The sequence below is a fragment of the Colossoma macropomum genome, unplaced genomic scaffold, assembly GCF_904425465.1.
Source record: "Colossoma macropomum unplaced genomic scaffold, Colossoma_macropomum, whole genome shotgun sequence".
In the NCBI taxonomy this organism is placed as follows: Eukaryota; Metazoa; Chordata; class Actinopteri; order Characiformes; family Serrasalmidae; genus Colossoma; species Colossoma macropomum.
Genome location: NW_023494789.1, coordinates 30,267,847 through 30,284,213, shown reverse-complemented (window position 1 = coordinate 30,284,213; position 16,367 = coordinate 30,267,847). Strand labels below are relative to the sequence as shown.

Below are 16,367 nucleotides of genomic sequence, written 5' to 3'. Positions count from 1 at the left end.
CTAAATACTTGTAACTGTAAATGCTAAGTGAACGTTGAACACTTCTTTGTAAATTTTGAAGACTCGTACTTTTACAGTGGGATTTACAATGATTAAGGATCATTGCTGTCCTAATTACATGTTCAGTGCAACTAGTCTGGGTCTAAAGTGCAACCCAGAACGAATGAGATTCACAGCGAAAAGCTACTTCAGATTTACCCTGATATGGAATAAAATTCATGATAACCATGGAAAACTGAAAAAAAGACAAATTAAAAAAGATTCATAATCCAAAGAGGCCTTACACAATCAACGTAAACACAGAATTCTAAGATATGTGCTACTGTATCTTAATTTCCCCATATGTTAACAACAATACATTTGTTTTCAAAGATTGTTTGGCAAAAAAAATCACCTATGGCACAATCAGGTTATCAATGATCCCACTTATCTCACAGTTAAAACAAGTACAACCTCCCCTCCCCCACCCCAAGCCTGGTTTAGGTACCCACAACACACGTATATCAAGACAAGGCCTGAGAAAGACAGCAAACCTAGTGCTGATCAAGACCTCTTTGAAAGGTGGTGAAATCTGTGGATCTTGCCACAGATCATCATCTTTCACAACTTAGACAAACTTGTATATGACTCCAATATCTGTTATTGCAAAAATGTTCTTCACACCACAATACCAAAAATATAGATGTTAAAACTAGATTGACTCTCAAAAGTTGAAAAGTGTCCAAATATTTTATCATCGCATTCTTAGAGTACATTACATGTACTGTAATGTACTTGTGTGAGTGTTATATGTTGATTTCGTTTGGCTTAACCCTCTAACAGCTATACTGTAGTGAGATGCAACACCCTACCATATAGAAAGTTATGTCTAACTAAGCTGCAGGGATATGTATTACATCTGTTCTAATACATAAATAATTCATTTTTTGCATACTTAAGTTTTTTTTTCAATTTGGCATTCATTATGTGACAGATTATGAAAATATAAACTTCAAATGTCCAACAAAGGGCTAAAGAGCTAAATAAGCAAACCATATTCCTCATGGTAGGTCTACAGAGTTGGTTTTACAATATGAAAGCTAAAATGTGGCTGTATATTTGGTAAAAAGAGCTTGCACCCAGTACAGTATAGCTGCCAGTTCCAATGTGAAAAGCCAGGTCTACATCCCTGCCCAGCTGAACAAAAAGGAACTACAATACTGTTTTCCACCTATTTTCCAAATTTTCACATACATATTTCTGCTTTAGCACTTCTATAAATGAGTGGCAAGTGCACTACCAGAAATGTCTATCTGATCTTAATTCTTAAAATGTTAAAATAGTAGAAGGTTATGATTGGGTTCTATGAGGTACAGAACACCTATCCACTGACTGTTTACATAAGAACTGTAGTCTATTTACATAGTGATGAAATTTTGAAAAATGGGTGGAAACTCCTCAGTAGGCTATATACAGTGGACACCAGTGACTTATTTCAGACAAACACAAATTTTAAGGGTCTGGTTTCCTATCACAGATTAACCCTAGTCTTGAACTAAAATTATACCCCCAACTAGGATTCTCTATTCTCTTGGACTAGGCTTAATCTTTATAGAGAAAACCATTAATCCATTATCCATTAACATCCCTGGAGCTTCTTCCTCCATTTATCTGAACATTTATCAATTACAGAATTCTAGTTATCATCCACATTAGTCTTTTTCACAGTATAGTGCAAATATATCTGCAAGGCAACACATACAGTAGGCTACTTGCTACTATAGGTGGAACAGACAAATATGAACCCTGACTGGAGTTCTGTCACTGACATTGAAACATTCAGAACTAACCAACAGATATGAAGTAACAAACAAAATCCTGATATATCCTTCACTGGGATGTATAAATGGGATTTCATACGGATTTGGTAAACATATCTAAATCATCAAGGTTTTAGCCCAGGATAGCTTATCATCCTTGTGTAGTTGTAGAGTACAGCTGCATTTTATTTTCAGTTGATAGTTAGCCCTCAAATTCCACATTCACCAATGGCACATGATTCAGTTATATATTCAGCTGTTTGGCACAATATGTCACTATAATATTTTAGCATAATTAAATATAGTAATTTTTCCTTTTCTAAAAACGCTGTAAGAATGGCAAGCTGGATTCTGTGGTCTCCTTCATCGCCTTTAGTATCTATTGTAAGACAATTCATCATCTAATTAATAAATATGTCATCTACTCTTGTCAAATACCAAAAATAAACAAATCAATAAATATATAAATAATCATAAATTAAACAAATAAATATGATCTGCCACTTAAGGCTTGTGGAATGACATTTTTTTCTTCAGATATAAAAAATAATGAATGTCCTTCCCTCTGCATATGTATGTCTATGATGCTTTGCACAGTTTTTCCAAAAACATAGATTTACATAAATACACACTCGTGGACTTCTTTGCACTTCATTAATACTTAAAACATCACAGATAAGTGAATACTTCGGGGGTGTGGGAACAGCAGTCAGACTGTAATCTTTCAGAGTTTTTCAAACTTTCCTCACCCAATCTGCACTCCAACAGACAAAGAACTCGCTTAATTAAAGTGTACACTTTCATCATCAAATTTATAGGGGTGTTTCCTCTCAAGGTGAAAACACACTATAAAGAGTTTCGATACGCAACATGACCTTCATACAGGTCACCAGCATTACTGTGTACAAACGAGCTTTGACACACAGAACTCGGAGCAGAGACTCGCTAGCTGAAAAATACAGCTAATCAGTTACAGAGCAGTTTGTGACCTAATCTAGATGCAATTTTTAAAGGTTTTTATCTTTAAACACCCAATCGTGTTTGGTAAACCCTTCACATTACGATTCGAAGCCTTGGTTTAGAAGGATTACTAATTGAAATGGATAATATGAGAATTCCTGAGGATAGGATATTCTGCGTGTATCAAACTGACATTCAAGTACTGAACAAACAGTCTCTTCTTTCTCTACATACAGTAGCTGCACATAGGAACTGTAGAATTTCTTTTTAAATCAGGGCACATACAATAAAATCAAAATGACAAAAGTGATTAATATTATTCTTAACTGAATAATAAAAAAACATGCGAGTGCATTTAATTAGCAAATTCTACTCCGCTACTGAAACAGTTCTTGTTCATCAGTGTTCTTTCAGAGGGTGGCACTACACAGATTTCAAGGAACTCCTGAGATTCACTTACATACTGGGAGCTTATAGGCAGAGATTTGCCACATTTTAGTGAGCAATTCATAGGGTTTGTAATATATCCTGCAGACTACACGATCTTATAGTTAGAGCCATAGTTTTACTATCTGCTGTATGAATTAAGGTGTATGCAGACTCCAGATCTGTCAGTAACTGAAATAACCGCCCTTCGTTATCATAACACAACATTTCCACTTGAGTATAAGAAAATATACTCTTTTTTTCCTCTTGTTTTTTCCTTGGAGAACTTTTACTTGTACTTTCTAGTACCTATTCCACAAGTGCCCTCAAATAGGGCAGCATTATAGATACATTCGTGTGCTATCATGATGTTACTTTTCTTGATTCTGCTCAACTCCAGGTCCAGAACCTGGCTTCTGATTGAAAACTATGGTGCAGAATTCTCTATGCCTGGATCACCAGCGTCAAAACAAACTATGGACCTAATAAGCCAGCGGTACCAAAATCCACTGTAAATCAACCTTTAAAAATTGCATTTACTTGTAAAACCTTTAGCTCGATATACACACTTTCGTCTGACCGTATCGACAAGAAGTAGTTGGTATGAATGTACACGTGCCAAAACATGTGTGTGGCGACAGACATTCCAACACAAACGAGAGGATAACAGTAACACCCCCAGAGCTCCATCCTTACACCTTTTTCTGCTCTCACCCATAACCTGCTTCCTTTTTCACTCTTTATCCCTCTTACTTTCTTTCACAGAGGCAGGTCGGTGCTGTTGTGGCGTGTTTTCCGCGAGGTGCCATCGTCACGGGGCAGAGCTTTCTGAAGGTTGGACATGGCTGCGGTCTTCTGCAGGTCAATCACGGCATAGCACTCCCCGCGACGTGAGGGTGGAGCCGCCGCAGCAGCCATTCCGCGCTTGAGGGGAGGCGGTCTCTGTGGCACCTGAGCCCCGCCCCCTCCGTGTCCTGGGCAACTGGAGCCCCCTGCCTCCAGATCCACCTGGATGTAGTTGAGCTGGCGAGAGGGGGGAGGGGGAGGGTGGCGGCCATGCTGCTCGTAGGCGGAGCCCCCAATTGCGCCCCGCCCTGCCCGCTGCCGGCGGAAATCAAAACTGAACACTCGGCCACCCCTCTCAGGGGGGTGAGGATGGGGAGGGCACGCATGACGGAGACGTGGAGGCTGTATCTGTAATGGGAAACAAAACATGTTATTGGGGTATGTGGGTGTATGTTTGTGTCATATTACAGAGGACTGGACTGTCTGTAGCAGGCACGTGCAGAGAGAGACGCCAGAGGGGGCTTGAGCCCCTGCACTTTTGCCCTCACACTGTCCTCTCTTGATCAGTGCATATAAAGGGTTTTATTCCAAAACGCTTGAGACTTTTAGATTTAGATTTTGATTTTAGATTTTGTTTAGATGTTATTGGAGTGGACTACACACATAAGTTAAATGGCTAGTCTCTACTGCCCTGTGCTTGGTTGTATGGTGGTTGTATAGGTGTATAGTTTCTGCATATTGAACAAAAGAGTTTATGTAGGGTTTGCATAGTTTGTCTGTATTTATTGCATTTATTGTCTGTCTGCATAGTTGTCTGCTGCTGTTCCATGTCAACTGTAGTACTGTGTTCTGGAGAAACTACACTGTGTTCCTCTCTCAGCACATCTGTGATGAGAAGAAAAAAACTGACTTTGATATTGATTGTGATTGAATACCACCTTTATTAAAGAAATAAAAAAGTGTTTTTCTTTATGTCATCTGTTATTCTTTTCAAAAACTTGTTATATCCAAAATTGGATATACAGCATTTTGGAACTAAACTCTTCAATTGTGTTTTATATGGCCACTCTTAAAGACAGGGGAGTAGAGCTAGTGGGTCGGCTCACGTTCCAAGAGCTTCACTGCTCTTGGGTGCCCCCTCAGGTGCTGTACGAACCACCTGTGGAGATTTCACCTCGGCTCCTCGATTTCACCTCGACACACCACCACAGCACTAGATATTCTACCAATAAAGCAATGATAATCTTTTCAAGAAAGTGTCAAGTTGCATGGCATGGTTCTTAACAAAAACAACCAAACATAAAGTCAGCAGTAAGGGGCGCTAATGTCTCACTAAACAAAGTTTTTGTTCTTGGAAAAAAGTTTTATGCCAGGCACTCTAGAGTGAAGTTATAGTGATGACATAGCATAGTGGGTAACATTATGGCCGAGTGTGCAGACGATTTAGGTACAAATTTCTGCTTTGGCAATAACGCTGTTATTTTAGGCCACCTTGTGAAGAACAGGTTCCTCTAGTGTTAAGTGTCTCTCTTGATATATATTCTGTAAATTAATTTTAATTCACTTTCATGTTGACCTTTTTTTCTTTCAGACCCTGCCTCCCAAAATGTCTGTGCTCAGGTCTGATCAGTAGTTCTGTTGTAGAGACAGAAATAAGCCGTATTCAAGCCTTATTGCATTAGTTCTACAAGTTGGTATTTTAATTTGATTGATTATTAATGAGATCCATGGTTTTAATCCACTAATTTTATTTATTACAGAAGTCCTTTGGTAATAGTTATCTTGTTTGAATTGACCTCAGTAATATAATAAAACCTGTGAATTAACACGGCTGTGCACGTGTTGTTATTGTTATTGAGTGTTGCTCCTGGGTCATTGACATGACGTTTTTTTTTAAATCCAAGTCCATTATTTTCCCAAAAATAATTTAATAAATACTTGGGATATATTAAATTATTCAACAATGTTATGTATATTATATAAGTATTATATTGTTTATGTGAAACAATTTTTATTGCATCCATATAAAATTCATTTTAGTTTCTTTTTGCCTCCAGAACTCTAAAAATGTCAGGTGGTTCAACCAACCAACCAGACCCCTTCGCTGCCAAGGTCAGGAGCCCTTTCATAAATTTTGGAAAAAATGTTATTTTTGAGTCCTGGCTAGCATGGTTCAGTTTAACTTGTCAGGTGGTATGACCTCAGGAGAACCATGAAAACCTGTAACTATTACAATAACTTTTATTTATTCAAAAAAAAAAGTTAAGTATAAACTCAAGTTTAAGAAGAAAGGCTTCTATGGGTGTCTAAGTAGATGCCTGTTTAATTTGATTTAATTATTTTATTTATTTTAAAATAATGTTTATTTATTTAAAAAATTGTAAGCATAAACTCAAGTTCAAGGACAAAAGTTTCTACAGGTGTGTAAGTAGGTGCCCGTTTAATTTCAAATTAGTCTGAAAAGTCAGGTGGCACAACCTGTATGTCAAATGGTGAAACCAGACCAGTACAGTTTTAATAACTGAAAGAGGCGATTAAAAACTTTGATAACATTAACTATATTTAAGACATAAAATGCATATATGCAGGAATAAAAATGTAATTTATCCCTTTGTCATGTAATGCTGATGTGTACATCCAGGTTATGTAAAGCGATTTGGAGAAGTTACTGCACTCTTAAAAAATCTGAAAAAAAAAACATGATTTTTGTATTCAGTTGACAGATCGCTCACTCACTGTCAGTCATTAAAGCAATGCTTACCTAAAACTTTTGAAGTAAAATTTTTGACTAAATTAAAATATATCTGTTGATACTATTGGTTATCAAAATTTTTAGCTTCTTAAAACTGCTATCAGCATCGGTCACAAAGTAACAGTAATCCATCTTAAATAACAGATCTATAGACAGTGCTACGTGTTCTGTTAATGGAATGCATTTCCCCACCTGTTCTGTGTTAACATAGTTCTGCAGAGCATCGCGATGAATCCCACCGCTGCCGCCGGCTTCCTGATGATATCCATTTGGGGTCCCAGGACCTTCTGAATATTCATATTCATCAAAGTCCTCCTCCTCTTCCTCCTCATACTCATCATCTTCCTCGTCTTCGTCTTGCTCCTCCTCTTCCTCACGCTGAAGGGCACGGTACTCCCACACAGGCGGAAGTGATGGAAGGTTCTCGTAGTTGAGCAGCGCGGTGCGGCGGTGACCTCCGAGCCCCGTGCCCCTCTCGCAGCCATAGCCCTGAGGGGGCAGCGCGGAGGTGTGTGTGTGTGTGAGTGGGAGCGAGTGTGGGTGTGTGTGTGGGTGCGTTTCGCCCGTGGTGCTGCTGCTGCTGCTCGAGCCGACCGACTGGGACTGGGACACGCTGCTGGGGCTGAGCCTCTGCCTGCGTCCCCCTCGCAGTCCATTAATGTTCTCGTACGTTAGCTGACTGGGCTCCATGCTGGGGTGCCGGTGCAGATGGTGGTGGTAATGGTGGTAGGAGTGTGTGTTACACACGTGCATGGGCGGAGCCTCCTCCCCCTCAGTCTCAGAGCTGCCATCCGGCGCTCGGAGCGGGTGAGCGGCGTGCCGATCTCTCTCCAGCAGGTGGCGCTGTGCCGGCGTGGGACCCAGCATGAACTTTACCTCCTGAGCTCCAGGCTGCAGGAACACCTGAGGGTCCTTGTGAGAGTCGTCCATGGGGCAGCAGTGCAGGCTGGCCTGACCAGGTATTGGACCCCCACGGCCGACGGAGGCGGAGGAGGCCTCGGGGAAGGGGGTGGGCCGCACCTCTGGCAGGGAGTGGACACAGTGGCGGCTGGACAGATCACTCTCCATACTCACTGTGTTCACATAAGTATGTGTCTGCGAACACAGGAGAAATGGACATAGGGTTAGTATGTATGCATGTATGTGTGAGTGCCATGTTTTTTTTCAACATGTAAAACTTATAAAACTTAAGTGTGCTCTCTGTAGGGGATGTAATTTAAACAGGGGTACTTTTGCATATGACTGTATGTTTACTATTTGTGGCTGGTGTCCCACCTAGATCTTTGCAGTTTTCCTTTATAGTAGAGTAATACTCCTGTTTTGGAATTGCCCACAACTAGGTGTAAACGCCTCATAAAATGTGTTGTGATGGCAAATAGTGATGTTAATGAAAGCTCATTATTTGATTGTCCTAATTATAACTATAACTATTTACTGTGCTTTTGATTGAATTTATTAATTCTGCCACTGAGCGAGTGACATGCTTGAACACTGCCTGTAATAAAGTCAGATGTGCCCTTAATTAAAGAAAAAAATAACTATGAGCCAGATGTATGTACGAGCACTGGCACAGTGCAAAATGTGCCTTGATGTGAAAGCAAAATGTGCCCACAATGTGCTGAATTTATCATTCAATTTACTAAGACTTCATCCTATCATGCAAACCGCTTGCAGGCTCACCCACTAACTGTTCACTCATAATTTAAAAGAGGCAGTGGAGCCGTCATCAAGCTGGAGACAATACAGAAAACGAAAGTTCACTAATGAAGAGATAGCGGTGCTAATAAATAAAGTTTTTTCTCACCAAAACATTCTACAGGGGTGTTATTTTACTCTGGCTAAGAAATGTTAGTAAGAAACAATAACACAGCCTGCATGCACATGCACATATTGTGGCTGCATCCTGCATATGTAGCCAAGTGGTAGAGAGAGTTCAAACAATGGTGTTGAACCTCTTTGAGCTTGTGTGCATACAGTGTGTAGGATGTGTATTTGCCTTACCTGGTCATCCATCCCCATGAGGCTGTGTCTGTGGTCATCAGAGAGAGTGGGCTGTGATGAGTCTGCACTAACAGGGTACCCAGGGTATCCATTAGGGAAAGCCTGCACTGGGAACCCAGGAGCTACAGTGCAGAGACACACATACAACAAAGGGTTATATTGCTGATCTGGAGGTAAGAAAGAATATATGTTCATGTTTCTTAAATATAAATTTAAGACTGACTATTAATAGTACAGAAACTGATTAACCCATATGGCAAAACCTGTATTAAAGGGTAAGGTCACCGATTTCTGCTTACCAGGTCAGAATTGTTTACAGCAGTTGTAATAGGAACCAGACATCAGTGTCTGATGCCTCTAAAAGTGCCCTTGCAGAAAGTTATTATATTAAAGGGTTATAAATACACTGCCTTATGCCTGGGACATGGTTTCACAATATATAGGGTTTTGGCTTACGATGTGTTTTTTTCACATACTCGGGCAGGAGGTACATGGAGGGCATTATAATGGAAAACAGTTACTAAAAAAACTTTTTTAAAAATTTGATTTACTATTATTTAACCATATCAACATTACATATAACAACTCAGAAGACGTGATTTTGGATAGTAAATAAAATAGCTGTATTTGTGTTTGGACATCGTGACCCCTGGTTCCTTTCACCACCACTGTAAATAAACTTCAGCTTTTCTACAATGGTGTTTCAAATCAAACCTCTCTAAAAGACTTTGTTTACATCTTAACAACTAAATTAATTCTGAAAAACCTTTGATATTAGAGATCCTGGACCTCTATTATTTTATATGATATCCATGTGAATCTGTAGTTTTAGGTAAAATGCATGAAATTCTGGGTTATTTACAATTAGTTACTCTAATATGCATGTTATGTAGTTGCTCTACACCTGAAATGCCTGAACATCATTGATGATAAATGTTTCTGTCACATCTGCTTTATAATTTTCTTATTTGTGGGGAATTTATAAAACAACAGCAAAAAAGGGGGTTATATAGATTAATAAAAACTTCACATAACTGTGTATGTGTTTGAGGTTGTTTTCACAATTGCCTTGGTATATTTGTGTTAGTACAGTTAATATGAAAAAATAACACTGTTGTTCAGTTATTGATACCTATAAGTATCAATAAGTACATTCAACAAGTTGAACAAAATGTGAGTATGTGAGAGTCTCACTGTTGGGTGTTTGTGGGGTTCGAGGCAGGTCCATCTCTGGTGCGTGGCCAGGGCGGGTCATGATCATGGGCTCCTCCACCACATTAATGCTGTTGCACTGCATCAGCTCCTGCAGCAGGTTAAATATCTCCTCTGCACGAGAGCATTTAAATGCAAAAATCCCTGCAATAGCACAGAGAAATACACGTTTGCTTTACACATTCATTGTATACACAACTTCAGCAAGAAAACGGAACACATGCATGTTTAACTTAAACAGCTGTATGTCTAAACTGTACATACAGGGCAGAATAAAAGGGGTCTGATCTCACTAGCAGAGCAATTGTGTTCTTTAGACCTGAGAACACCACACTCTTCAGCTCATTTTTCACCGTTCATCACTAATTCTGGCACTAGGGTGCAGTAGAGTAACACTTGCTATAGTACATTTTGTAGCAGTCTTTTCTCCCTCTCACAGGTAAGCCAAAGTCACTGTCTTTTGATTTTTGATATGAACACAATCAGCCTGAGCTATAAACAAGAACAATCATCTACCTTGAAGAGCACTGCAATCAATTAGCAAATACATAACGGTCATTCCACAATTCGTTCTAACCAAACTTAAAAAACGTCTGCTTGTTATGTGTTTTCAGAAATGAGGAAATCATCACTTGCCAACCTTATCAGCCCAAGAAAAAGAAATAATCCTACATCAATAGCAATAATTCACATAGTCTCAAGCTAAGAATTCTTGGAACATCCAAATGGTTGCAGTGAATATTAAACTTTAAGTCTGATGCAAAGCTGATTCTCTGGCAATAAAATTGTATGTGTTCTTCAAGTGAAGCCCATGCATCAATTCAACATCTCCTTCTGAAAAACTTCAGTGCTCGTAGTTTTCTCATTAAAAGCACTGATCTACCATGTGCCTGAGAGATGAGGTCCAGGTTGAATGTATCAGAAGATTACTGAACACACCCTGCCCTGTCTGGCAGCGCCGGCCACTCTCGAAGGAGAAGAGGTTGGAATCGTATCCGTAGCGCCGCAGGCAGAGGTATGGCCACCGGATGGCGTCCCGCTTGCGTGTGTGCAGAATGAGCTCTGTTTGGGTGAGCTCCATCGTCCCCGATCCCAGCTCATTCCCTTCATCATCAACATTTGTCACCTAATGATAATGACAGGTTATACAGAGATTAACCCCTTACATTCTTATTAATTGGTTATTCATCTTAGAAGAATACTCCAGCATTTTTCCACTTAATCTCAGTCTGCTGTATTTGTATTGTTCATTTGATTCTTCAACACCTGCCCACTGGCTTCAACTATAAGTGTTCTGATTCAGTGAGGATTCTGTTTTTTAACTAAGTTCAGAGAAATCCTCTGAAGTCTGGTAATCGGACAGAAAATAGGCTAATAAACACTGGAGTACTCCTTTATGGTCTAATATTTAGTAACTGACATAGTTACTAAGTAATTATATTGGCAAGTACTCTGTAACTACTATGCAATTAATATGCAAGACATGTAGTTATGAGACAGAGAAACAAAAGTTTGTATCTGCTGATGGGTGAGTTTAAGGGGTTACAAATAAAACACTACAAACTCTATAGTCCATCCCCACCATCTTCAAAAAAATGCCAGTAATAGCATTAATAAGAAAGGGGCTCTATATGTTTGTGTAGCTTTTCATACTTTTCTCCCTAGCATGAAGTTATCCTTTTTTACAGTCATATCAGAATCACTATTACTGTGCTTGTAGCTTATTTGTATTTTCAAATTTGGACACTTTATGAAGATTGAGTTTTTTTTTAATGTAGCTTGATTGTTTACTAAAAACATGTGTTTTTGAAGCGTGTACCTTGAATTTGGTGGGGTGGTTGTCTTGGATGGCGTCTCTGTATAGACAGCTCCAACAGCTCCCCATAGCTTCAGCAGGTTAGCTGAAACCTTTCACATGAAGCAGTTACAGTTAAAGCATTAAAGAGAATGTTCCGAAACTTAAAGCAACAAGCGGTTAGTGTTCAATACACTGCTACAACAGTAGAAGCAGTTATAATTATAATAGCTGATTGAATTATACCAAGACAAAAGAAAGAAAACCTTACCTGGTCCAGGCCATCAGTGGGAGTGATGCTAACGTCAATCCCAGAATCCTCTGCTGGGTGTCATGCTGGAGGAGGGGTGTGCTGGTAAGAGCAGCAGGTCCCAGCGCACAAATGTTTCATGTCTCCTGACAAACGGAGAAGAGAGATTCCTCTGAGTATACTGCCCCCTTTTTCAGATATCCATAGCTCCGTGTGCTGTGATTAAGATACAGAAACTTAAGTCAATCTGCAAAGCCTCCCCAGGCTCCCCCTGGATGTGAAGTCTAATTACTTTACATGATGTTTCTGTCTCTCAAGTGGTACACAGGCTAAGGCTCTGGCTAGTGGATTATAAATGTAGCCTATCACTCGGTTCCTCGGTCAAAATACACCTGTCAGGACTTCTACGAGCCTCCATCTACTGACTTCTTCATAGTTTCAGTACCTAAAAGTTTAGCACTGTTGAGCTCATCACACACATAAGAATGCAGTATCATTGAAACTTTATTTTACAAGTCATAGCATCCTAATTCAGACTTATGTGACAACATGAAACTGCTGGCCCTTCTTTCTAGTGGGCAATAAGGAGGAAAACTGTGTTAATGAAGACTTTGCCCACAGTGATTTGATCATCGTGGTCATAATTATCTATATCTGTTTTGGAGAATGGCGTTAGTTACTTAGAAATATTGATTGTTTCATATATTGTTTAGCGTGTTATGGTATATCTATTTCATTATAATGAGAGAGTTGCAACAGTCGCCAACGGTGTCACAAATAAAACCTAGTGGTTTACGGAATGCAAAACAACACCAAAATTGTCTATCAAGGCCACTCGACACGAATACAAACTCCATCAGGTGCTTTTTGCATTTTCTGAATGCAAAATAAATAACTGCAGGAAAACTGTTGTTCTAAAAATACATAAACTGTAGGCTTTATTTCCAGTCATAAACTGTAGGCTTTCATAAACTGTAGGCTTTATTTCCAGTCACACTTTCCAAAACAACATCTGAATTGGACTGACATATAGGTTTTCTTTTAATAAGCAAGCTAGACCTATTTTTACAGTTTAATGGACTCAGAGTTTAGCAACAGATAACTCTGTAATATAAAAGTATTTGCGAGTAAGTTGTGATTCAGTGATATCACAAAAAGACAAAAAAGAGCATTTTAGCCTTACTTGTCATTTACTGTTATTTATGGCCGGTATTTTAGGCTTACTTGTCATTTACTGTTATTTATGGTCATGATGAACATGATATTCACATATTAAAAAAAACAGACCTCCAGTTGAGAAACAGACACAAAAGACTCAAGTTATGGGTTTATATTGAAATAACTCTGTACTTTGATATCAGTGAGAAAAAATATAGCCTTAAAATGTAAGAGTATTTTTGGTTTTGGAGATGACAAATTTATAGTGTGTAAAAAAGGAACAACAGATGAGCAGCACAAAAAGTAGCACCAACAGCAACTCTTTGCAACCACATATAACGTTATACTGCACTAGACTTTAAAGTGGTAGGAATGGGAGTCAATCTGAACTTCAACACAGAACCAAAACTCAGATTCAGCAGTGAATAATGGAAAAATCAAATAAATTCAGAGTTGATAACAATCAGGTAATCAATTCAAGGTAACCATGAAATTAAAAATAAATAACAAAAAAGTCTGATTACTTTCCTCACCACTATTAGGTAAAAGTATTATTATTTGAAATGCCCCACACAAAGTGCAAATACACCAGTGTTACTTGAGCACACGCAACTGAGTGAGTGAATGTAACTAGTTTCCACCCAGCTCTGATGAGAACGGCCCAGTCCCTGCCTAAAATCACTGAGCAGGCCCATCACTGCTGCACACTCACACCGTCTAAACCTGCCCGCTCATGTAAATGTGCACAAACCGGTTGATAGTAACGCAGGTGGCGGTGCTCTAAACGTGCAACACAGACCGCAATCATGCCTTCCACTTTCATTCATGTGCTATTCAGTCACCGTGCGTAGGGGTTTGGGACAGAACAGCGGGAAAGGATATCCTCGGTTTAAAAACAATCCTAACGTGCAGTGCAGTGATGCTAGGGTGAGCCCGGTGGGTGATCTCGTGGCTCCCACGTCCGTTCATATCCAAAATCAGAAGCGCACAGCATGGGCTTCTGCTTTTAGCCTTGCTTGGAAGAGCCGTGTGAGAGCGTGCATGCTACACTACATCGCATGCAGGGCTCAAGTCGCTCGCCGCCACATACAGCAGCAGCAGCAGCAGCAGCAGGTCTTTCAAATAAGAGCCAAATGCAATGTGCAACCAGCATAAAAACGCGGAGCTGTGAGCTCAAGGTTACGCAATAAAACGAGCTATTAATTAGCAGTCTCGCGCCTGGCCGCCCGCTCTGGCAAACGGTTCTGGATCAAAAATAAATGAAAAAGAAAAAACCCTCATGAACGGTTTTTGTGTCCGACATCGACAGAAATTTCTTAAAAAAGAAAGGGAGAGCAAAAATGGCTTCTGAAATACCATTCTGTCTAGAAAGCAACGCAGATTTAGTTCACGAGACTGAAAAAACCCAAACCAGCTCGGTTTCTGGCAGCAACCATAAAGCGACTTGGCTGCCGTTTACAGAGGAAGCTTGAGGCGAGCGGCTAACGTAGCCCTCTGCTGCAGCTGGATGCTAGGTACGGAGAGAGCGAGCGGTGGGGCTCGCGGGGGTTTCTGCGGCGCTACGGACGCTCGCGGAGCTCCGCTGCAACCCGCACGCGACCGCGAGCGTCTGTAGCGCTGCGGAAACCCCCGCGAGCCCCGCCGTCGCCGCCGCTTTGCTACTCACATGGTTGGCAGCGGCTGCGAATCCGAGACGGAGACGGAGGGGAGCGCGGCGGCCGGTGCAGGGGGAGGGAGGGCGGCCGGCGGCTCTCGGAGCTCGCGGTGGCGGCGGTGACGGTGGTGGTGGTGGACGCTGGTTTAGGACAGCGCTTTTGGGGAGAGGTTTCCTCTGCTCGAACCGGGTGGGAATAAAACAATAACGGCGCTTGTTTTTCGCCTCGACGCCCCCTTGCTGCGGCGCGGGCCTCTCTGTGACATTTCCCCACCAGCAAAGGGTGAGAGTTCAGGCAGACAACGAGGGCTGCTGGAGCGGCAAGAAGGTAGAAAGCGCTGGAGGACCCAGATGAGGTGGGAGCGTGTTTTTAGCATCAGGCGATGACGTGTTGGCAGCAGCTCTCAGTCTGAGCAGGCCCACCTTGCTGCTTCTAAGAACACAATCCCAACACAGGCCCCTCTGTCCTCACACTGCACGTCCAAACAGGTGTTTTTTTTCTTCTTTTGTCTGTTGAAATAAATCAGTTTCATGTACTAAAGTACATTTTGATGGATTTGTACTTTCCTGAGTATTTTCAAATGATAACGCTTTTACTTGTACTGAAGTGTAATTGAGAAGCAAGGAATCTACTTTTTACTCGGTTAGACTTTAGTGATTACTTTCTCTTTGGTGTGTAATTTCATTCTGCAAAGCATCTGTGCTGCTTTGGATTACCTCTGATCATTTTATTTTAGAAGCAGAGTACATTAAAAAGGGAAACAAGAGCCTAACAAACTTTGAAGTCTTGTGCTGATTAGAAGCAGGATATGTTAATAAGTTGAGCTGCAGTTCTATAAGTTGGTCAGTACTTAAAGTCGAAGTGAATTGCATGTCATAACGCATTTTCCTTCCTTACTGTGCCTTATTGCCAAGTGAATCTGGGTATCAGGAAGGGTCTCTACGCTAGTTCAGTGTCTTTTTATGAAAGGAGAGGGTTGGAGTAGGAGATGAAACATGATACGATATTATTGGTTAATATTATTTTCCCCACCTGCTGGTGCACAGTGACATAATCAAAACTCAGAACACAAAGTATGTGTGTGTGGGGGTGTGTGGGTGCGTATATATAAAATGTAAATTTTATGAAGAATGGACCAAAAGAAATGGGCCAAAATGACTCTACTTACATTAAAAGAAAAGTAGGTTTATTTCCTTTTCCTATATACTATATAGTCTGCTCCATTGTTCGTCATTCAGATATTTATACTGTTATAATATGAGACTGCATCTGGTGTTGCTGAAAAACTACTAAAAAGGACCACTGCATTTCTGGAGTGTTTCTTTATCCTGCTCCTGGTAACCCAGTATCCTGCATAGTTTCTGCTGTTCCCTGTTTCAACACAGGTGATTCAGCTAATGAGGGGCCTAGACATTATTTGATGAGCTGAGGGGCATGGAGGGCAACCACACTGAAATCTTTATTGGACCCCTTGTACAGATACTGACACAATTTTACACAAGTGTATAATTTCTTAACAACATACATGATGTCTATTTATCTCTCTTTTATTCATAATGCATCTCATCAGTTT

General features: G+C 40.4%; 1 protein-coding gene across 1 annotated transcript; it reads right to left on the bottom strand.

Moving 5' to 3' along the window:
- Positions 1 to 3,623: 3,623 nt before the first annotated feature.
- Positions 3,624 to 12,184, bottom strand: frs3 (fibroblast growth factor receptor substrate 3). Its single transcript, XM_036570861.1, has 7 exons — positions 12,003 to 12,184; positions 11,756 to 11,844; positions 10,876 to 11,062; positions 9,919 to 10,080; positions 8,725 to 8,846; positions 6,916 to 7,818; positions 3,624 to 4,379 (listed from the first exon to the last, which is right to left on the bottom strand). Exons 2-7 carry the CDS (start codon positions 11,819 to 11,821, stop codon positions 3,945 to 3,947), a joined length of 1,875 nt encoding a protein of 624 aa, XP_036426754.1. The 5' UTR covers positions 11,822 to 11,844; positions 12,003 to 12,184; the 3' UTR covers positions 3,624 to 3,944.
- Between the last annotated feature and the right edge of the window lie 4,183 nt (positions 12,185 to 16,367).

Coding starts and splice junctions, on each gene's coding strand:
- frs3 (XM_036570861.1), bottom strand. CDS start 11,821: ATGGGGAGCTGTTGGAGCTGTCTATACAGAGACGCCATCCAAGACAAC. Junction 8,847..9,918: donor AACCCCACAAACACCCAACA/GTGAGACTCTCA, acceptor TCTGCACTGTAG/CTCCTGGGTTCCCAGTGCAG. Junction 7,819..8,724: donor TCATGGGGATGGATGACCAG/GTAAGGCAAATA, acceptor CTGTGTTCGCAG/ACACATACTTATGTGAACAC.